The 24,051-nt window shown below is 34.3% G+C and overlaps 1 protein-coding gene across 5 annotated transcripts in view; it reads right to left on the reverse strand.

The window, feature by feature from the left end:
• Positions 1-412: 412 nt before the first annotated feature.
• Positions 413-24,051, reverse strand: part of RFX3 (regulatory factor X3) — a 108,964-nt gene continuing 85,325 nt past the window's right edge. For all 5 annotated transcript variants that reach the window (XM_071731369.1, XM_071731364.1, XM_071731365.1 and 2 more), the window contains 10 exons: positions 18,635-18,756; positions 17,259-17,371; positions 16,329-16,444; positions 15,682-15,836; positions 11,667-11,764; positions 11,234-11,383; positions 9,853-10,061; positions 8,741-8,894; positions 8,144-8,186; positions 413-7,248 (listed from right to left, as the gene is read on the reverse strand). In XM_071731369.1, the coding sequence (XP_071587470.1) occupies positions 7,010-7,248; positions 8,144-8,186; positions 8,741-8,894; positions 9,853-10,061; positions 11,234-11,383; positions 11,667-11,764; positions 15,682-15,836; positions 16,329-16,444; positions 17,259-17,371; positions 18,635-18,756 (1,399 nt within the window). In that variant the 3' untranslated portion in view covers positions 413-7,009. The remainder of the gene's footprint in view (positions 7,249-8,143; positions 8,187-8,740; positions 8,895-9,852; positions 10,062-11,233; positions 11,384-11,666; positions 11,765-15,681; positions 15,837-16,328; positions 16,445-17,258; positions 17,372-18,634; positions 18,757-24,051) is intronic.

Consider the following 24,051-nt stretch of genomic DNA (forward strand, 5'->3'; position numbering starts at 1 on the left):
TGGAAATGCCTAAACATCCAATGCATTACCATATCACAGAATATTTAGAGCGAAACTTGCACAAGTAGGTTCTGCTGGCAATGAACAAATATGACTAATTCCTGGAGGCAAAAGTCTGCATGCCCCCTCACTGACAGCTGTTAACTACTTAAAGCAGTAATGGGTAATTATTGTCAATGTACTGAAATTAAAAACTCTATTACTGTCTGTATTGATAGCTTCTTAGCTGAACTGACACTTCAAAATATAAGTTTCTTTTGCAGTCTGAGATCCACTCAATAGTTAGTTCTGTTGCTAAATAAAAAAATTGAGGTTTTATTTAAAAGGTACCAAGTTGAAATAACTTTTCTCTTAAAGTCAGTCATACCACAAGCCAAAATATCTGCCTATATAAAAACTGAAGCAATTCAGGTAGGTTTGTAACAAGAAAACAAATTTATTGATTTTAAAAGACAAGACACAATTTTGTTTTGAAAAACACAAGAAAGCTAGCCTGAGTTCAAGTCTGAAATATTCAGAAAAATCCTACTGTCTTTAGTATGTTCCAGTCATTTTTTTAAACAACACACTAAAAGTTAATATATATTTTTATAATTATAAAAGTTCCCCAGTTATTGTACAGTACACGATACAAATTGCCCACAAACTATTATTTAGCTCCTGCCAGTTTTGAGAGGACATGATATACTAAAAGATTTAGCATTTCTCACAAAAATCACATCAGGAAATACGTATTTACAAAATCAAATACATTATACAAAAAAACCATCACGTTATTCTGTAAAGATGTCTTCTTTAAATAATTAAAAAGTATATTCAACTGTAGTCCAAAAACTGGAAAAGAACATTACATTATCTCACACATACAATCTACAAAAAGTTGCTTACCGCATTTACATAATATATTCAGTCAACTGGAAAATAAAAGTTTGAATGTGACCTAGTGTTATGGTGTTTCTGTGCTGTGGGACTGAATAATGTAATCTGCCACTTACTAAGTGAAATTTAAATGATGGCACTTAAAAAAAACCCAACATTATAAAATAAATGCAACAAAGGAAGTTTCCTAGAAGGTAAGAAAGCCCTGAGTGATGATAAAATTACTGATTGGTAGCTCTAGAATTAACCTAATTAAAGTTTACCACCTCAGGCACAATTTTCCAAGTTTTTGAAAGGCACTCAAAGTTTCTTTTACAGCCTCATTGGTTATTATCTGTAAGTCCAAATTTTCAGTAAAGATGAGTGGAGATGGGCAACTTGCTTTGGTACAAAGTGATATTTTTCTAGAATACTTTAAATTGATTAATTGTGTTACTTTAAGATGGATATTTAATGTTTAAATACAAGGCATTCAGTTTATTATTGTGTTGAAAGAGAGATTACTTGGGGAACTCTTTAAGTATTTTTTTGTGTAAAAATATCTTGCTGGTATTAGTGGTTCAAAAAGAATTGAACTGAGTTCCTGGTAAACACCAATCCATGTGAGGTTGTTCCTCTGAAGTCTAAATTCCTCAGACAAAGACATTTACTATTTCAGAGTAAAGTTCATCCAGAACTACAAACTTCTGCAAGATGTCTGCACCATAATCAAGACAGTGCTTAAGAACATACAAAGAACATTTTCCTGATTTAGATTTAAGTGAGGCTCATTTGATGCTTATAGGCTTGTTCTGGGCCTTCTTTTCTTTACAGTGAATTTCTGCCTTAATGAGCAATCTAAACAAACAATGCCTACCAAATATTTAACTACTCAGGGCTTCCAATCCCACAATGCTGATTTATTTTTTTCAACAGCAAAAGGGAAAAAATCAGAATAAAACAGGAGTTAAAATAACCATTTTCAAACTAAGGCATATTTCCAAACAAACACTAGGCAGTCACTTCGTAAGTGGCTTTTACTGTTTCTTAGTTAAACTAGTAAATTAAACTCAGGTCTACTGGCACATAAAATCACTAGCAGCAATGATCAAGGCATGCAAACTCAGAAGCATTTACAGTAAATTATGAATTTAAAAAGTTGTTAAATTAAAACCCTTTGAGTATTGCATTTAATTAATTAATTATGCATTAATTTGCGTTAACTGACTAAAAATGTTTACAACTTACTTGCACTATACTACTGACGTAATCCCATTAAATAACTTAAAATAAGACCCCCTTTTTTTTTTTTGTCCTCAGCTAGACTTAAGTAAGTACAGCTGCACTTATTTACTAACTGACTGATAATGCAAGAAATGAGTAGAAAATGTACTATCACTTAGTAAGGTGGCATGTCTATTTGTAAGTTAAAAGAATCTCTACTTGCTACTATGCTTGTTCCCTTGTTCTGGTAAGCAGTATTTGTAGTAACAAAGGGCTTTTTAAAATGGCAAAAGGCTTGTGCAATTTCTAGGCTGCTTTTAAAATTTTGACATTCAATGATGGCTATCTAAACTGTACCCCTGTAGATGAAGATGAATAAAATACCTTTATTTTTTAGCTCGTCATTGTTGCAGTGACTGAGTTTTAAAATCAGTACAATTGTGCACTTTTTGATCTTGTTTGTCAAAATCACTGCCAAGCATTTTGATGCAAACACGCTAAATATCATGCAAAATTTATTTTTCTTCACTAAGCCTTAAAGATTCACTAAGAATCTTAAGGATTCTCTTTTACAGTGTCAGAATATTCCAATATTAACCGACTTCAGGAGATCTTCAAAACAGTCTGGATACATTTTCTAAACCTTTATCTTCTAAGGTTATCAAAAAGTAGTCAGCTGCGTATCTGTAGAAACGCATGCTTGTTTTTCTTTATATATTTATGCAATTATGAAAACAAGGGAGCTGAAGTACTGCTTTTATTAGACAGCACAAATGGCAGTAAACAGTTTGCCTACAGCTATTGAGCCTCCTATAACAAGTAATTCCTGTATAGTATGCAAGTATTTAGTTTAGAAATAATAATAATAAAATAATCTGGAACACTATCAGCTATTTCAAAGTATATGCTCAATGGACTAATTAAATTATCTAAAAAGCTTAGTTCCCATCATGTTACTTACAATGCTCAAAGGGTTAATGCAAGGCATTCTATCAAATTAATTTTCTAATACTAGAACTAAGCACTGTGTGTTTATGCTTCTATTCCAGTTTTTATTGTTTGTTTGTCTTAAATCACCAAACAAATTAGCAGAGATACTAGAATTCCATTTATTGATTCTTTTTAAACCATATACAGTGAGGGTGTCCTGTTAGAGAGACCAGGGCCCAATTTTCAGAAATTCATACTGCTCGCTCAAACGAATGCTCTGAACTCTGAAATTATTGTTGTTTCTAAGTATCACTTATATTACTAATAAATCTGTATTTCATCAGGACTTTTATGGCTATTAATGGTTGTTTTTATTTTGTAAAAATATTCTGAATTAAACTGGATTGCAGCGCGTCTCTAATAATATTTTTTTCAATGCAGATGTTAATTGAGAATGAGAAAGATACCAGAACATCTCTCCTAGAGAAAACAAGGTGAACAAAAGAAGTGGTTTGTATATCTAAAAATACCTCACATTAAATTAAATTTTTATATAGATCTACGCATTCCTGAATGACTGAACATTATCTTTTTTCTTATTTGTGAACTAAAGGCAGTAATCATTTCATAGGAGAGTAATTTAAAATCTCTTTTCCAAATTTTTATGGAACTTTTTTAAAAAGGTGCTTAGAGCATGCTACAGTACAAGAGCAAAACACAGAAATAATAATTCAAAACAAAAGAAATAAAAATCTTTAAAACTGATTTACATGAGAAAGATGAAAATGTACCAAGTTTTATAAAATAAAAAACTTTTGAAAATTGGGCCCTGTGTTTTGAAAAAGTAGTTCAACAGCACCCATTCCCCCACACGGTTCACTATTCATTGTGCTAGTATGGGACATATCTCTAAAATAATGATTTTGGATTCCATGTCAAGATCAGATGAAACACACAAACCGTATCAACTCTTCTGCTCTGTGGATACATGCTAGAGCACTAACAACAGATTTCAGAGCTGGTGTGGCAATGCAACTGCACGCTACACATTATAGAATATGGACTGAGGTATTCGTATCTCTGTAGTTTAATGATTACTAAAACCCAAGTATTAACTAGCAAGAGTGTGCAAAATGTTTTATCTATGTGTTTGATTAAAATTTCAGTAGATGTGAAAACAAAACAGAAGACCCCCAAACCTCTAAGTATACAATGCACCTTACAGTATCACAGTTCTTCTAAAAAAAAAAAATATGGTAAAATGTTTAGAATTTAAACATAGGAATACAGACTCCATTCAGTTTTTTCAAACCAGGACAGTTCAAATTTGTTTTGATAACTGGTTTTTAGGAGCTATGAAATACATTCCATTTTTGTATACAGAGTGTTTTTTCAGATTTCTTTCGCACTTCATGAACAGTGAACAACTGAGTGGAGTGGGGAGCTAAATAATTATACTCAGGTCCCACCTCTTTTAGCAGTCTAGATTTACTTACAATCGTACTCTCTTCTCAGCAACAACAAGTCCAACATTAAACCAAGAAAGGACAGTAATAAGAAACCATTATAGTTCTGTCAACACAAAAACTGAAATAAGTACTACAGTATTAAAAAAAAGTTGAAAAAAAATTGCTGAATTATTTTAGTTTATTTTACTTGTAAACATCTTATAATGCACAATGAAGGGGAGCAAATATTTATCACAGCTTAGTTTTAGCATTTTTGGTGAAGGGTACAGATGTGCTGATTTCCAAAGAAAAATCAGGACATACTGAGCAATATAAGTGAGAACAAAATCTATAATGAGACTCAGTGCATTTATCAGTTTAGAAACAATGAATATAAACCTCAGTTTCATTTTTTACTGAGGCAAAAGCCATCTACTGACACAGCAGCAGGAACTATGCCTACAAAGAATGAACAGGATGGGTTCTCCTCCCATTTCAGCAAAGGTATTAAAACTTAATGTTGTATACCAATAATGTTAGAACATTTTAGTGGATGTGCAGCTGCATTTGGAGCACATGTAAATTCTAGCAACAAACTTGTTCACTTTACATGCTCTTCTCCCATTTGGTATTCATCACCTTAAAGTCACTTTCGACACACTAGATAAACCAAAATAAAAGAAGGCCTATTTTTCTTACAGTCTTTTCTATAAAGTTGATCTTCTTGTGCTCTCCTTCACTATTTGGCTTTTTTGCTTATTTGATTCCACTATTTTAGTGTAGCAAATTCATGTGTCTGCATAATGAAATGTTTAAGAACAAAAATTTGAGTAGTTTAATGTCAATTAGAATGGTTTCTATAAAATCTAATTATTTAACTGTTAAAATGCAATATCTGGCTAATACCCCACAAAATATAGAAACTGAAAACATGCACTGCATTATGTACCTGCTCCATTATTTCTTTTTAGTTTTTAAAATTAAAAGTAGAGAAGGGTTTAGAAAATATATAATCATGCCTGGGACAATGGTCAATCTATTTTGACATTTGAAGTTGGCATTAAAGCTAGTTTTGCTTTCCAAACTCCCAAGCAAATTTTATTTGTAATAAAGTGAAATCCAGCTAAAAGTGAGAAAAAATAGGTTTATTGTCATTCTAAGAGGGATATTAAAATCATTTAATAATAAAAAAATCCTTGTATCCTTTTGAAGGCTATGTAACCTGTCCTTATTTCTTAGGGAATTTGAAAATGACAGGCACACCTTGTTGAATTAATTTAAGAGTTAAGAATAACAAAAAGTACTAAGTCTTAGCTTCAGTTCTGTTTAAGGCACCATGTAATAGCCGAGGTACAATGATCCCTGATGTACATTCTTAAATGGCAATGGTCCATCTAGCCACCTATTCAAATTCTACACAATTGGGAATAAGTACAAGTGAGGTGTGCCAGTTACACTGCCTTATCTAATTTTTTGTAAAAATTTAAATCCATTTTAACAACAAGGAAATATTTCTGAAAGGAAAATTATGCAGGTTGCTACATTCCTTGCGTTCTATAAATCATCTTTTCTAAGAGCAGCAGATTGAACCACTAGTAGGAAAAGACCTGGAACAGACGAAAGTCTTCCAAATGGAATGTTTTTCTGTATGTCCAGTTCAGCATAAGTAGCACGTACACTTAAAATTAATAATAATAATCAAGTAACTTATTTTTTAGCTTCGGTCTCTAACAACTACGGTACCACTTAACAGCTAGAAGCACCTGTTCAGTGGCCCAACATATAGAATCAGTAGTCTTCAAAACAGAGAAACTGGTATGCAAATAATCTCTGGACTGTTGATTTTAAAGGAAGCTTGCATTGTTTGCACAATGGTCAGATAATTAGTTACACTTATGATGTACACATCACCACATTCTGTTACAATTCTGTCATTTAAGCTTGTTTCTTTCTCACAGAAACAAGATCTTCTCAACCCTCCAGCATTATTACAAAAAAATCCCCCTGAATGCTCACAATTTTATCAAAATAGTGTCTTCTAGTTGTCCAATGAAAAGCACCTTTTATAACAAATTTGATACATCTGCTGTCAAATAAGTATGCCTCCAGTGTAAATCAAAGAAAATAGTTCTTTTGATATTTCACAGAAGTGCATCTAATTAAAAACCTATGTACATGAAATCATCATCTTAACTAATAATTAACATTAAAATATTTTTAAAAAACTATGAAAAATTTTAAATTATTATAAGAGGACAAAAACATTAACATTAAGCTTTGCAAAAATCTTCCTCGCATTTGATACTAACAAAACTATTTCTATTAAGCGGCCAATGTAAAATGATTCTGTTTACCAAAAAAAATTGTTTTTTTTTAAACAGACCTGGCAAAATACATACACCCATTCCATTTAATGACTCCAATAAAATAACGTTCAGCACAGCTAAAATTTGACAACAGTCGAACTTATTCTCTTTGTTATTTTTTTTTCCATCCTAACCCAAAGGGCTAATGGATTGGGGTGTCTGTTGGGAGGGGGAGGTTTCACATTAGACTGCAGTGTATGTATTTCCAGTAGCACTGCATTGTCTTATAGTCTGAGTAGTTGCAACAATGTGCTCATTATGAATTGGGTTCAGGAGGTTCTGCTGTACTCCACTCTCAAGCACTGGCTGCATGCAGCCCACCTGGAACGCCTGGTTCAGCTCCGTTTTCTCCCTCTTGGCTTGTGGCTCTCCATTTTCATCCAACTCTTCATCTATTTCGCTTTCAACTTCACTGCCATCATCTGCACAAACAAACCACCAGGAAACTAGCATGAGGGGAGAAAATTCCAAACCATGGACCTTTCTTTTGCGAATAATAATTGAAACAAAAGACTAGCAATTTGTTAAAGCACAATCTGAACATTGAAAATTTAATGGAAAAAGTAAATTATTCTCTCAACTAAGTAAACAGACTCTTTGGTTTGATCACTTGAATTACAAATACAAATACACTATGTGCATAAAACCAATTGCAATCTCAAACCCAATTTCTACCAAACAATGCTAACTTCACATTGCAAAATGCCTCTTATCAATAAGATGCTCTTGGTTACAGACAGCGAAACTGAGATGAAGAGATTTGGGTTGACTGACCCTGAATTTTGACAGACATTCTCATGCTCACCCAACTAGTGAGTATAAGGCTGTATGACAAAAAAAGCCATGAAGAAATTACAAGGAGCTAATTTCTTTTGGTCCTCTTCACTGATAAGTCACCTGACAACTACTGGCAAGCAATTCTGCCTTCTTCACTTAGCAAAACATTACTACAGATAAACATGTATCAGCATACTCCTGTATTTCTTTCCACAGCTGTTACACTTCTCTGTCCTATCCAACTAAAATCTGCATGAAAATCAGAATATTTATCGTGTCAATATTAAACATATTTAAAATATACTTATTTTAAAACAAGCCTACAGTATTCTAGTCATTATTATATGCTGTATATTACACAGCTTATTGTATCCATTTGCTATATTAGCATATCTATATAAAATATATATATGCACTTTAAAGTATAATACAGTTCTAAATTATTATTGACTTAATTTTTAAAACACAAGGACCTATTTTGCTCATGGAGACACACTAGCTCTGTATGGAGTTATATCCTGGAGAGATTAAAATGGTTACCTTTATCCATATTTCCAGGTGACACAGCATTCAAATCACCAAACTGCAAAATAAACAATAAGATATATAGACATAATCTTCCGCAAATGTGTACTTAAGAGTTTTATTATATGCTGTACAAATCAAAATTCTGCACATGAGCAATCCCTCTGAAGTCAATGGGGGTATCACCTTACTTGTATTAACATTTGCAAGGGAACATTTGTGCAAATACATGTAAACAGATCCATGTAGGGAACACTCTCCTGGTACTCTGTTCTTCTTTTATTTTCACATAAAATACTCAGTTGTGAAAAATTGGAAAAACATTTTTTCTAGGTTCAACAACAGTTTTCAAACTGTGCGCATAAATCTGTAAGCAGATTTGTAAAGGAACAAGTTTATTTGGAAATAATATGTTGTTTGAATTCAGTATGATTTTAGTACTCTGAAAATAAACCAACTAAGACTGAAACTGATGTAAGCATTTGTAACCCAACCTACTGATATATCGCAGAACGTCCTACAGCTCCACATAAATGTTTAAAAAATTTGCGGAGACAGATACCAAACTTCATCATTAAATCTATCAGTTTTGTGTCTAACACACTGTCTTACCTCTCCCATAACTGCAATAGGTGTCTCTCCTGTTGCCTGAGCAACACGATGTTCTACCAGGTAAAACATGTATTCATCATAGAGCAGGCGGATCAGGTGAAAGGAGCCAAAGCTTGCAGCACTACGCAGGGTTAAATCTCGAATCACCATTGAGCTGTTCAAAAAGAGAAAAAAATACATACACTTCTGTCATGGTCATTTTAACACCTCCATGTAGACATTTCAACTCAAGAACAATATTCTCAAAAGTAACATTATCCAAAAATAAGGTCTTAAGTTATGGTGTTTTCAGAAAGAGATGTCCAGGAAAGGAGTAATTTCCTTTTCTCCTTTTTCCGAAGGTATTGTTAGACACCACATTACATAGGAAATAACCAGGTCGTGTTGTTTCCTGTTTTTGCTTGCTTTGATATCTGATAGCTACTAATTCCTGAGCATGTGTCAAACCTAACTTGAAAGACAACATAAACGATGAGATTTGTATGAAAACTATTCTATTTCAAACAATGTTTAAATATTGTCTCTTGCATTTACCTACCCGGTACAAAAGTTTTAATTCTGTGATGTTAAAACTCTGAAACTTAAAATTACAAAAAGATGGCCATGAGAGTACTTATTATATTAATAAATACCGGTATCTTTAACAAGTAGTTACTACAGCAATTTTCAAAGAATGAGATTTACTTAGGTAACTGTTTTAATAAGAAGCTAACATGGAATCCTTGTCCTAATGTTCTTTTTTTCACATTAAAAACAGTTTTTTCTTCCATGTATAATAAACATAGAAACACATAGAAACACAGTGTTTTAATAAATAATATTTAAAATCATGGCTTAGTAATTGTGTGGGTTTTCAATCAAAAAACTCATACTATGTTTATAACTCATGACAAAATTCCACCTACATTAATTTGCACCTGTCCTTTAAAACAATAAATGAGGAACATTTGAGTCCCTAGCAATTTACAAGTAGCCAGGAGTTCCAGGTCAAGAACAATGATTCTGGGAAGAGATAGATGAGCAAGCCTCTGTCTGATACTACATCTATCAATGTTACTTTAGTAAGCAATTCAGCAAATAGTAGGACATTTAGAATGTTTTAGAAAGCTTACCTGTAGAAAGACCATTTTAAGAGAAACTGCCGTGCTGCTTTAGGAAAGCTGGGTCTTCCTTCATATGGTTTCAAAGCTTGCATCATAACATTATCAAGCCAGGCAGCCCACTGCTCCAGAGTGCTCTGCTGTTGAAGAGTCATCTTGAAATCTGTTTCTAGTCTCTGAACCATGTTGTCATCACACTGGCACACCCAGGAAGCCTGCTCCTGTTACAGGACATGGCAACTCTTGAATTAACAAGACATAAGCCAAAGCACAGAATGTAATTTTTTCTCAAAGATTAAGCAATTCAATGGATGAAAAGTTCAAAACCCACTTACTAGACAAAATAAGAAGCAGTTTTATCTTAATCTTGTTGAAAGCAAAAGAGCAAGAAAGGCATATAAGAGCAGATATCAAATAAAGAAACTAGAACAAGCAATGGAAATTATACAAGTAAGTTGCTGTTTACCACATCCATTTCAAGAAAGTATTCTACTTTCCTCATTTATCATTTTTCTACTGAAACACTTGGGACTTGAAACTTTTTTCTGGGACTATAGGCAGGGCAATCAGGAAGAACAGTTAAATGGGGGGCTAAAGTAACAAAAGAAGTAGCAAGTGTGCAAGGTTCCTCTCATTCTGAAGAGGTTAAGCCTAAAGACAATTGCTAGTACATCACATTCTAAAAGAAAGCTTTGTATGTGAACAAGGATTGTCCTGTTTGCTGACTATAGATAGCAATTGATGTTACATTGTCCTTGTTCACAAGGAAAAGACAAATATAAAAATATGATTAATCTGGAACATTTCACTATGCTCAGTAAAAGGAAAAAAATACTTTTCATCAGAGAACTGGAAGAATGTAGAGAAATTAAGCTTAGTGAAAATATAAACACATTCTATAGATAACTGTAAATGAGTTCTAATCAATTAGTCAGGAGATCTTGTCATTTTAAGCACAGGCACTTCAATAACGTATACTAATACTAGTTTATGAAATAATGGAGCAGTCTCTGCCAAAAGAAACACAGTGCATTTAACCAGTTCTAGAGACATTCAGAAACTGCACTACTAACTGAGAGCTAAGGTACCATTTATGTTACTGCTAAAACATCATTAATGGTACCCATTCTAGGAATATATTTGTTATACATTTGCATAAAAGTTGGAAGGATATGAGTACTTCAGGACAGGAAATGGAACCAGATAATGGGGCTGAGCTCTTACTTTCCTAAAGTTTAAGCTGTTACATTTGGACTGAATCACTACATGTATCAATCAGGATGTTTTCACTTCACTTTCTTGATAGAATAATCACAGTGAAAAATAAAGTTCAAAATAACAGAGGAAACAACACTTTAAAATAAAAAGCCTATTATTTAAAGCTAAACTGTACCTGAACATTGGCAAAATCAACACGGTTAAGATCATTGAGCATCTGGTTGATTTGAGAAGTGTTTTGAAGTACAGCACGAGCTGCTTGAGCCAGGTGATTGAGAGATGTGTATCTTCGCAGAGTCTGGGCAAAGGCACTTACAGCGGCAACCTATGAAGAAATTGATTTATTTTAAAATACTGATTTAAATATTGATTGCCTTCATTATAATATTTGTTATTAATGAGCTTCCATATGTACATTATGTCCATAAAGCAGACCAAACAATGTCTTCCTTAATTATTTTTGACAAAACTAAGTTATTTCCTCTACCTTATTGACATTTGATGCTAAACATTGAATTTAGTATTGAAGTTAAAACGCTACTGCTTTGAGATGCTATTCTCCTTATGCTTTGTCACTGCAAATATAAAACTGCAACAGTTTTGTTTACCTTGGTTTGTATCATCCTTTGTGGAATATTGTTCATGGCATTTGAAAGCCAACCTTCAAGGCTTTTTGCAAAATTGCGAATGGCTTGGGTCAAGGCACCTGTGCGTTAGAAAATAAAAAACAAAATTAAAATTAAAGCAATGTACCCATCTTGAATTGTTTTGCATCCTCAATACCAGCACACTCAACATCCAGGTCTACTGCTTTTGCTTACTAAAAGACAAACCAGTCAAGTTTCAAAATTCAGATACAGATTATGCAACAAGGGTTTTAGTTTTGTTTTATAACCAGCAGTATTGTATTGGGCATGACTATAGAAGAACATCAATAACTGAAGCAGTTACTGTGAGGGAAATGTCCACTACAAACTTCAAGTTTTCTGTTTCATCTAAGCACATCTTTTTAAAAGCAAAACTTTGGAAAAGATTTCAACTATTGGAGTTTCCTTTAATAAGCCCAAAGTAACCTTAAGCCATGTCATGGTGCTGCTGATTTCAGTTCTAAAAATCCAATAGGCAGTGCTTAAGTATATTATCAAGAAGGAAGATGCAGGAGTATTTTTTTGCTCACAGAAAGTGAGATTATTGAAATGGCTGTGGAATCTGTGCACATTTTTTCATTCTACTACAGCACCCACAGCACTTTTGAGTCACTGATAGAGATTCAGAGAAAAAATCAAGAAGCAGTAATCTGCACTTTAAATTTTTCAAAAGAGGAGGGCAGGAAGGATTTTCCCAAAGAACTACACCTAGAAAAAAAAAAATCTTATCTCACTTTTCCATACCTATCACTTGCTCATTGACATAATGGCATCCACTGAAACAGTTGAAAAAGGAAGACAGAAAAAGAAAACAACTACAGGCTTTTAAAGACTAATTGGGAATTGATGCAACTGCAAAAGTGAAGAAGAAAAAACTAGAAAGAGGAGGCCATGTTTATTTGAAACTATTTTACCTCCATATGAGAAGAAACACCCTGAGTAAAGAGTGGCTGGATTCTGGTTATAGACTTGAATTCTATGCTGATAGAACTTGTCTTTGAGAAACTGCTTTTTCCACTCAAATTATTGATGATACCTTTTTCAATAAAAAAGTATATTTACTTAAAGAAAAAAAAGTATTCTTCATTACATCTTTTACACATCTTCAAATTTGTAGAGATAAGCCATAGAATCCAGTTCAGAAATTTATGTAACTGATTACACATTTAGCTTCCTACGTGAACCCAATTTGATCTTATAAAGTATGTACATGGGAGCTGCTTTGTAAATTATTTCTATGCACTTACTAATTAACTACGCATTCACTCACATAGAACTGGGAAACGTAGAGTGGAAGAAATAATATAAATATTGCATGGAAGACACTTAAATATTTAAGAAAAATACTACTACTTTTTCACTTTTAATCAACTAGTTACTCTTTTTCACTCAAGCTATGTATTACAAAAGTATTTGCATCACTGTAATTATGATCTCCTTCAAAAATAAATACAGAAAAGCAGCCAGGCCTTAGGAAAGGCTTTTAACTAGGAAGAAAGAGAAGCAAATGACAGGAATTTTAAGTTCTGAAGAAATAAAGTAGCTGAAGTAGATAATCAGGCATTGGTATTACATAGAACAAGCATGAATGTCTAATAAGATTTGCATATATCATATTAAATACTGAATTTTTCTAATATTCCAATCCTTTAGAACACATCTAGCCATTACCAAGACTTTAAGAATCTACATCCTCAAAGTATTCTTTCAAATTCATCTGGTTACCATAAAAAAACAAGAAAACCCTTTCAAGAAATCACATCATGAGTATGGTTAAAAGTAAATGGCCTGAGTTAGTTGTTATTAGACACACAATAAATGGTGTTGTAATGGAAGTTACCAAAGAAAGTTTGATTTGGATAAGCTTCTAAAAAGCTTCAGCATTCAGCTGAAAACCTTTGAAACTCAGATCTCATTAAAAAAAGGCTTTACAGTCCTTCCAATATTTTAAAGATTTTCTTCCTGGAATTGTGTAATACAGAGTAGAAATACATTTAGCATAAATTTGCTACCTATGACAAAAACTAATTCATAGGCAAGTGTGTTACTGTCAATTCTTTCACTTGTGAAGGGGCAAAAACTGCATTCCAAAACATAATAGCTCTGTTCTATTGTCAAAGACGTTAGACAATTATGATAATTTTTTTTCTACTCTGGTAACATGTATCACACAGCAGAGTAGCACAGTAAGACTTCCCTAAAAGAGAAACACTGAAAATTCAGACATCAAAAAAAACAAGGATAAACTTTTCTTAAAGCCACATGCTACTTCAAGCACTTTCCAAATTCTATTTTTTCCGATTTTGAGAAGCTGCTGTTGTTATTGTTCAATTTACTTAGGAAAAAAAATCATAACCATGCCTTTGATGGAGCATTTACAGTCCCTTTTTTTCCACAGAGACCAAACTTCCCTATGAACTGCTATTTTCCAACAGAAGATGATTTTGTCTACTTCACCCAGCTCTATTATTGTCATAGTCAACCATTAAGCACAATTTCAATTTTGTGATGGCTGGAGATATTTTACTTCAACAGCAGGACTGAAAATACTAATAGTATTTCAAGTATTTAACAGCGAAGGCATAACTTTTAAGGACCATCAGTACAGCAAAGCTGAGTAGAAAATGCCATTCAGTTAGCTGTTTCTAAAAATAAAAATAAACAGAGTAGCTGTCTTCAAAAAGTAGATCAGTCAATGGACTTCTGAGCAGAAAACCACTAGACTTTTCACAAAATAGATACACGAGTTTCATGTGATTAATTTGTCCCAGGATCAGATGATGTGTTGGCATAAGTCTGATAATCATCCCAAAACCAGTCACATCAAATAAAGTATGCATCAGTTATTCATATATGATTGGTAACTGTAGGTTCATAGAATCATATGATCTTCATGGTCGGAAAGGACCTTCAAGATCACCAAATCCAGCCATCAGTCCTACACCACCTTAACCACTAAATCATTTTACAAAGCACCATATCTACCTGGTTTTTTAATACCTCCAGGGCCAGAGATGCTACCACTTCCCTGGGCAACCTGTTCCAATGCTTCACCATTCTTCCAGTGAAGAAATTTTTCCTGATAACTAATCTGAGCCTCCTCGGGTGCAACTTGAACACATTTCCTCTTGTCTTATCACTCACTAGTCACTAGGGAGAAGAGGCCAACACCCACCTCACTTCAACCTCTTCTCAGGTAGCTGTAGAGCACAAGGCCTCCCCTCAATCTCCTCCAGGCTGAACAGCTCCTTCAGCCTTTCCCCATAAGAGCCTGGCTGCCCTTCTCTGCACCCTCTCCAGCACCTCAGTGTCCTTCCCATGCTGTGGTGCCCAAGACTGCACACAGTACTTGAGCTGCAGCCTCACCAAGGCTGAGTACAAGGGTAAGATCACCTCCCTGGCCCTGCTGGTTGCACAATTACTGATGCAGGCCAGGATGCTGTTTGCCTTCTTGGCCACCTGGACACACTGTTGGTTCACGTTCAGCTGTCAGTCAGCACCCCCAGGTCCCTCTCTTTTGGGCAGCTCTCCAGCCACTCCTGCCCAAGCCTGTAGAGGTGTCAGGGGCTGTTCTGGCTGAAATGCAGGACTCGACATTTGGCTTTATTGAAACTCATGCAGTTGGCTGTGGCCCATCAATCAAGCCTGTCTAGATCCCTCTGCAGAGCTTCTATACCCTCAAGATGATCATATATTTTTTATCTGAAAATATAACACACAGAGAAGTACCTCTGAAATCATATCCTGAAAACTGTATCATCCAACCACATTAAAATTCTCACTTACTTTTAAAATACAAAGCATACATCAATTCTCAGGACAACTTGCTACACAACAAAATTAAAGATAAACGATACACAGTACTTTCCTAATTTCCAAACTCGTTCCCAAAGCTGTCCTGTGAGGCACTAACCACCATCATGATACACATGCATGCACTAAAACCCTTACAAACTGTTTCATATGTTCAGCTTACTAGGAATAGGTCTAAGGACGTCAGGAATGAGAATCTCCACCAAAGCCTGGTACATCACGTGGTCACAGTTACACATCCATTTCAGAATATATTCATTTTTGCACAGAGTAATCAGCTTTGCTTTTGGAAGTCGACTTTCTATTTCACTCAAATTGCTGTTGAGAAAAAAATATAGTGAAATAATAAATCGTAATGCATTCAGAGCACACAAGAACCTGCAATGGGTGTTAAAATGTGTTATTTTATAAAGATGTTACAGATGTCCTAACTACACCAAGCAAAATTTTTTTGTTATGTCACACTCAAGTGGATTATAAAAATTCCTCCGTAGCTCTCTACAGCCTATAAATTATGCAGAGGTATGAATGATCCTTTTGGCTTGAAGTAACTGGATAGAATACTGAGAAAAGACACCTTTAATGTGGCTGTCCAAACAAACCAAAAGTGTATGACAACGTCACGAATATACTTTGGTATCTACTCAGTTGTCTTGCGTTACTGCAGTGGTGTTTTGGAAGCTCAGGGATGGGGGGCACAGGGGTGGCTCCTGTTGAGAAGCTGATGGAAGTTCCCCAGGTTCCCTGGCCCCACCTCTGCCCAAGGCCTTTACTACTTCATGAGAAGTAGTAAAGGAAATATTTACTGACCTTGGTTCTGTAATTGTAGTGCCATCAGGTGGAGCAGAGGGAGAATAGCGCCAGAAAGTTTGCCACAATTTTTCTATCAGGCTGAACTGAAGATTGACAACCACATCCAGTATTGCCTTAGAAAATAAAATACAAGTACAGATTGACTCAAGTTCAGCTTTGCCCCCTCCCAAATCCAGCTGTATATGTAGCTTTTTTTTTCATTCATCATGTAAAGGATGAAAGGCAAACTACAATTCCCAAGTTATAAACAATACCTGGTTTAATACTGTTGATATCCATAACTTAAAAATAAAATCCAGCATTACAAACTGCTGTGCATGAAGATTTGAATAAGGCCAAGTGCACATACATGGAAGCCTCCAGAACTGAGTATGGCCCATGTGAACATTTCAAAGGAATTCACCCGAAAAAGATAGTTAACACTAATCCAAACACAAAGGAAACCTGCATTTTGTTGATTTTCATGTTTCAGTATAGTTTTGAAAGGACTTGAAAGAAACAATTTTAAAAGATACATTGTTAAGTATCAAATGTGGCCTAAATGTCTCAATGTTTCCTTAAAATGAGACAAAAGTTACTGTTTTTAATGTACAAAATAATTATAATTTAGTCTGATGTATACTCCCTACTGACTAAAGCAAAGATCTACATGTAAAGTCTGAAGTTTAGTTTCCCTAACAGTCTGGAAACATACACGTAACTACACTTCTCTGCAGCTAGTATATACTACTTTTTTCTTCTATAAAGGGAACCCTCTGGAAAAACCTTTTACTTTAATTTTTACTTCCTTCCCAATGAAATAAGGAAAAGATTTGGGGGGAAAGTCATATGCCACTAACATGGCTGCATATATTCAGCACTACCGTCTTGTACTGACCTCCACAAGAAGTCATGATCTTAAAAATATAAAAGGTTTATAGGAAATACCTCACAGTGCTCTCGATAAAGACTCTGCAGTGATTTTATGTCCTCAAAGGTGGTACCATCTGGTAGAGAAGATATTTCAACTTCTCCAAACTCTGGAAGTACTCGAGATGCATCTGTTTGCATGACAACATAATGAAAGAGAGGTATTATGAACAGTGTTAGTTACAGTATGATTAAGAAAAAAATTAAGGATGATGCAAAGAAATAAATTAAAAAATGTTACAATGCTAAAAGAGGAAAGCCTTTCATACCTGTTGCATGTTAAAATTGTAAACAACTTCAGCCAGCATTTTTTAATCAGAAAGAAATATGGAATTATTCTTGAAGACATTAAAAAAGATATCATGTACATATTACATACATCTATACAGAAAAGCCAGCACACACATTCAGAATATTATAGGATGAAAAAAGAAAACAATGTCACTATGTGAAAGATTAATTCCTGAATAGCTTTATTTCTTGTTTAACTGAAGAGTTTCTATGTAGCCAGGTACGATGGAGTTCACATGACACACTATACATTTTTCTTTAAATTTTCTAATATTTCAAGTAGAGCCAATATTTGCTTTTACTGTTTGTCACAAATGTTTCCAAGAGACAAACTGATAAAGAGAAAAATGCTGGTATTGAAAGGTATTGGGAAAGAAAAATTCGGAGCACTTGAATGCTATCCCTATGCTGCCCTTTTGTTGCCAGTGATTTCAATAGAGCACAATTAAGCTAAATGATTTCTTGCTGGAAAATCCCAACCAAATAAACCTACACATTCTGCAGTAACAAAGTTAAAAAGTATTTCTTCATAAACAAATTATTTAATTTCATAAACATATTATTTAATTACCATTTGCTTCTATTACAGAAAACACATACTTATTTGGATCAACAAATCCACAACTTGAACATTTTAAAACATGAACTTTGGGGTTCTAACTGAAACTGTTTGGCTCTTTCCACTTATAAAACTGCAGCAGACTTTCAAAGCAGCCCACTGGATGACTATCCTTCAGTAGTAATGCAATGCCACTGCCCCCGCTTTTTATGAAAGAAGATGAACATAATGCATAGGCATTTCAGTACGTATACCTAATACAACTTTGCACAGCAACTGCATTGTGATTTATATGATATTAAATATAACCCTCAAATACAGAATTTGCATATATTTTTCCTTTTATACTTACAATATGCATAGTAAATATTACATAAAGCTCACAAGACAGAACATGTAATTTAAGCGCTTTTTGTTCTGTTGTGGGCAAGAACTTCAAATGAAGCATGACAACTTTAAAGCAACTGCTGTAGTGTGAATTTATATTCACAGGGATAAAGAGGTTCATCTTATTAAAGCATCAGTACAAAATCTTTTTTCATACCTAAGAACTGTTGATGATGTTGACTTTGGGCAATTACAGTTTGTTCAACAGATGTTCCTGTCTGTTGACCACTTCCTGTAAAGCCATCTGCAACTCCATCCACTTTCTGCATAGGCTTGTACCTACAAAAATATAAAGTGCAAAGTTATCTTTTCTGTTCATTTCTTCATAAATAAGACCATATGCAATCTACGTTCGCTGATTTTTCCCATGTCAAAATAAAATTTTGAGCAAAAGTAACACAACTTATGTGCTTCTGTTTATTTTTAGATAACAGAAGACAATTATTAAGGGAACTATAAGATTAGCAATGTATTACAGAATTCATAAAGGTGTTATTACAGCTATTACCAATTTCTTGTGGAATTTAATTTAGGAACATCATACCACAAGATTAGTTAATTTACATCAAAAGGAATAAAATATTTTTCTTTCCAAGAAGCTTAACTTCCCAATAATTACGTAATTAAAAAATAGTGTTTGATTACCTTAAGAAAAAACAATACTACACTTTAAGCATACTGAAAGACTTCAGATCCAACAAACTTCTCTTATAAGCCTAGAAAGCCTAAGAATGCTACTTGAAAACCTAAACACTTCACTAGTTCACGTTCAGAAACTTTTATAAAGGACAAAAATTGTAATGCAAATGGGACCCCTGCTTTGGATGGTCAAGTGTTGACTCAACAATTGCTATGACAGGCTAAAGACCATGCCTGTGACTTCCAGCACAACTGAAAATTTATTCTGTGCCAGGTCTTACTTCTAGTATGTTGGAGACTTTGCACTTCTGAAAAGGAATTGTGGCCATTGGAAAAATAAATAAGACAAACACCAAAGCTAAGTAACAATCACTAAAATGGGAATTGTTACTCAGACTGCAAAACTCCATGGCAACTTCCAAAATGTGACAAGAAATTCCACTCCTCATGCATTATCAATTGGGAACATTGTGGTTCCAGAAAACATAAACAAGCAGTGTCTCGTGCAATTACTGAGATTTTACTTTAAAAGGAAGTTCCCATGAAAAACATCTGTTCAATATTCTGGACATTCCTGACATGAATCTAAATACACAGTAACAAAAGACATGCAGAAACCATACTTTCATTAGAAATAATCCTGGCCTCATCAACAGTTTCAAAAATTTATGAACTTAATGCTTGGGAAAAAAAAAAAAAAGAAAAGAAAATTATTTGATCTTAGAGCATTTGTACCAAGTTTCACTTTCAGCAATGGTTCAGTGTAAAATTCTATGCCTGTTGAACTTGATAGCGAAACTCTGATCAACTGTAATAAAGAATAAAATTTTGTCTCTGGTATCACAGTAGCACTGAACTTTCTTGGATAAGATAGTTATTACTTGATAACCTACCTGCAATCCAGGCAACCAATAATGGAAGAATTCTTAACTTCTCTTTCATTCTACATTATAATTACAAATACCAGGGAGAAGGTTAACTTTTAGAAATACCTGTCAACATAAACCTATACTTTAAGATATCTCCATTAAGTTTTGCAAAATGTATTATTATACTGATACTTCAGCTCCTAAATTAGGATTCAAAATGTTTAGAATAGATACAAGATTTTCAGTTATACCAGAAAACATTCCTTCAGTGCTACCAATCAGGATTATGCATGCACTTAATCCATTGTGCTTTTTTAAAAACATACTGGGCAAAATTCTTACTTCTGGCACTGTGACAAGTAACTTGCCACAGGATTTAGCCACTTTCAACAGCACTAGAAAATTCCTTGCAAAATGAATCCAATGGACGAAAAAAAAAATATCTTTTTCAGAACCTTCAGATTAAAGAAGTAGGAAGTGGTTAACAATTTTAGAGTTGCTGTTGTTTCTGTACAGGTAGAGCCTTCGCAGTTTAGAAATCAAACAGCTATACAGAATTCTTTAGTTAAATTCAAGTTACTTTTATTGCATGAAGAAAATAGTTAAAATTTCCTACTTGCTAAGAGTTATATCCTTAAAATTATCCAGACTTTTACACTATTTCCCTGTTTTACTCACTACTAGCCTATACTTTACTTCATGTTTCACCCTTTTTTTTCATTTTTAAATTACCTGCTGCTAGGACACTGGGAGCAGAAAATAACTGCTGACCTTACATGAATATTACAGGTTTCTAATGGTATTTGACACAGAAAGGACACTATTTGAATTTTATGTAGTTTAGCATAAATACAGTAAAAGTTCTCAAAGTACGTAGTCAACAACAGGCATTTCCTCAATTTGTGCAAAGCTATGAAAAATAACAAAAAGAATGCAACGATAAACCACTGAACCACTGAAATCAGAACATGGAATCAGGTAATTCAGAAATTACACTGGTCTCACCTTGCAGTTCATTTACAGTAAAACTTCACTGACTCCTGACTGTGACATGACTTCATTAACATAAGATTCCTCTCTCACTTCAGAACATATTAATAACTTCCTGACTAAAATTCTTATGCTGTAAGCAATTCATATTCATAAAGCCGAAACAGGAGGTACAATAAAATGCCTGTTTTCTTTGAAATGCCCATATGAAATCAGTAGGGAAAAGAAACAGCTGAAAATTATTAAAAATAAGAGAGTCAGACTGGATTGACTAAGTCACAGGACAGACAAAATGAGATAGCAGCTTTTTCAGTTAAATTTTCTGCTTTTTTTTTTTGTTTTGTTTATGTCAAGGTTTAACACCAGGCCAGCAATAAAAAGGATGAGAGATGCACTCAATTAGCCCCTCTCCCTTCCCAGAAAGAGAAAGGAAGAGAGTAAGGGAGAGACACTTATGGGCTGGAAACTAAACTACACAGCTTTAATGAAACAATAATAATTACAAAGAAAATAATAAAATATATACAAAAGCAGTATCACACTCTGACTCCCCTAAGCCCCCGTTAACACTCACATCACCACCGAGGCTGCAGGGCAACCCTAGCAAATCCCTGGAGTGGGCTCCTGCAGTCAGTGGCAGATGGGAGCTGGATGCAGTATTGCACAAATTCAGAAAGGCACAGATTGGGATCAAAGGCAGAATAGACTGAGTCAGTCCTCAACAGGATGCCAACCATGGAAGAAGAGATCTTTGCTGTCTTCACCCCTCAAGTTTATACCAAGTATGACACATTTGGGAGGGCATACACAGTTTGGTCAATATGGGTCTGCTCCAGTACTCTCCAGAGGTGGTCTGCAGGTGTCACTCCTTCCCTCTCTTTTGTTTCTGGAGCATAAGCGGTTTAGTAGAACCCAGCAGTGGCCTTAGTTCTGCATACCATTCTACAGCAGTAACTATAAACATCAAGCATTATCAGTCCTAGAAGCTGACAGTGACTGGAAAATATGTCGTTAATTTCAGCAAGTGCAGTTATTTATAAGAAATTTAACTGTAAAGTAAAATTACTATGAAGAAAATTGGTTCTGTCCTGGCTCAAACCAGGACACTTTGTTTGTACTGTTGCATGCAACTACTATTTGGATTTTACTTTAAGTCTCAGGACTTAGTATTTTAATTATATAATAGAATTTATAATATTCTATCTTCTTAAAAATTAAGTCTTCTGTCCCTCTGGGTTGGTAAAAAAAAACCCAACACTGTAACGGCTTTAGAAAGAAACAAACCTAAGCTCTAGTTTTGCTCTAAGTATTCAATTCTTTCTATTTTTCTTTTAAATCTATTACTCTGATTTATTACCAGGACTGCATTGATGTCTGTGAGAATTAAGTTAACATACCCAAACATTATGCTTAACAACATGCAAAGTATATTAAAGTACTGCATACAATGTCGTTATGATGCTGAGGTGATTGTGGCTTAAAAAAAGCAGGAAATTCTGCTTAGGCTTCTAGAGTAGATATGCAAAATATACATGCAAATAAAGTGTTGATACTGATGCTTCTAGGTGGGGGAAAAAAGCAGCTTTTAAAATTAGCAGAAAGCAAAAGTTGACTCAAACAGCTTGCAGCACCACAGTACTAAATATACTTAAGATGTTGAGTAGCGGAAAACTGAATAAACTCAAATGCTTTAAAAAATTAGTGAAGATGCAAATTTTTAAGTAACTAAGAAATACCCAAGAAGCATCTGTATACTATTTATGTATAATATTATATATAATACAGATTTTTATGTATTTATTATGTTCAGGTCCCATAAGTGAATGCAAAAAATGTGTAATTGTTGTATGCAAGAACTGTTATCTGAAATTAACTATGAAAGCTGCTGGCTTACTTCTGAATATAGAATTTCAATATTGTTATGAATACAAGTGATAAGACAAACATACCTGTATCAATTTCCCTAGACTAACCCTTAAAGATAATTCAGGTTCTGAGCCACAAGTTTCTACTCATGAAGAGCTAAATAAAACCAGGCTAAAAATGGAACTTTACTTCAGGAACTGTACATTTGATATATTTCTCTTAAATGGCCTGACTGGAATACTTATGGAAAAGATATTTCATAGTAAGGTTGTACTTTAAATTTGCAAGAGTTTAGCACCATACTTAAACCTGTGCAAATATATTTGGCATAATATTTGGGCTGGGTATTACTTTATTTCTTAACAATCTTTTTCTGATGACCATTCACTGTTAGTCAGGCCTCTGCTTGCTTCAGAACATAGACACTTAAATATCCTGGGTTTTCCAACCCTGGAAAACATCTAGGAGCAGAATGACAAGGGCAAGCCAGGCCTTTCCTTGCAAATCTGAGTCATACAACAGGTGCAGCTGAAAGGCAGGTTGTGACCTATTATCTTCCAGCCAAGACTAATCACTAGCTGTGCATTTCAGTTTAATGGTGCTTTAAGTCTCCTGATCAGTGGTCATTGTCATCAAACCACTGCCTCAGCTGGAAGATAGGACTGCTACCATCTGCAATCTGTAGTTACACTTCTTTCTTCTTGATGGAACACAGAAAGAATACTCCCACAGCTCACACTCATCATAACCAAGACTAAGTAACTAACTAACTAACAAACCTTCTATCTGAAATTTATATCTGATAAATCTCAAGCCCCTGCATTCTGTCTCAGAACTCTGAATATGAACATACAAGAGCACTTTAAAGTATTCAAGTTATGCAAGGTGCATAAGAAAAGGTGCATGACCCTCAAATTAAGTACAGGAATTACTCAAATTAAGAAAAGGAATGAAGCAAAGTTATCCGTAGCATATATTTAGTCTACAGTTTTTGCCAAAAAAGGACTAGAAGTGTTGATCCAGGATGTGTTTGACAGAGGCAGCAGAACTGCTATAACCACACAGAAAAAGTATACTGACTGCAACTTACCAGATTTAGAGGAGCAAAAGAGAAACATTGGAAATACTACTAAAGCTGGAGAAACAGCCATGTTACCCTAATCATGCAAATTATAACATTCCTTGTTTTAGCTATCTCTTAATAAATTAA

This window comes from Heliangelus exortis, chromosome Z (genome assembly GCF_036169615.1).
Source record: "Heliangelus exortis chromosome Z, bHelExo1.hap1, whole genome shotgun sequence".
Lineage (NCBI taxonomy): Eukaryota > Metazoa > Chordata > Aves > Apodiformes > Trochilidae > Heliangelus > Heliangelus exortis.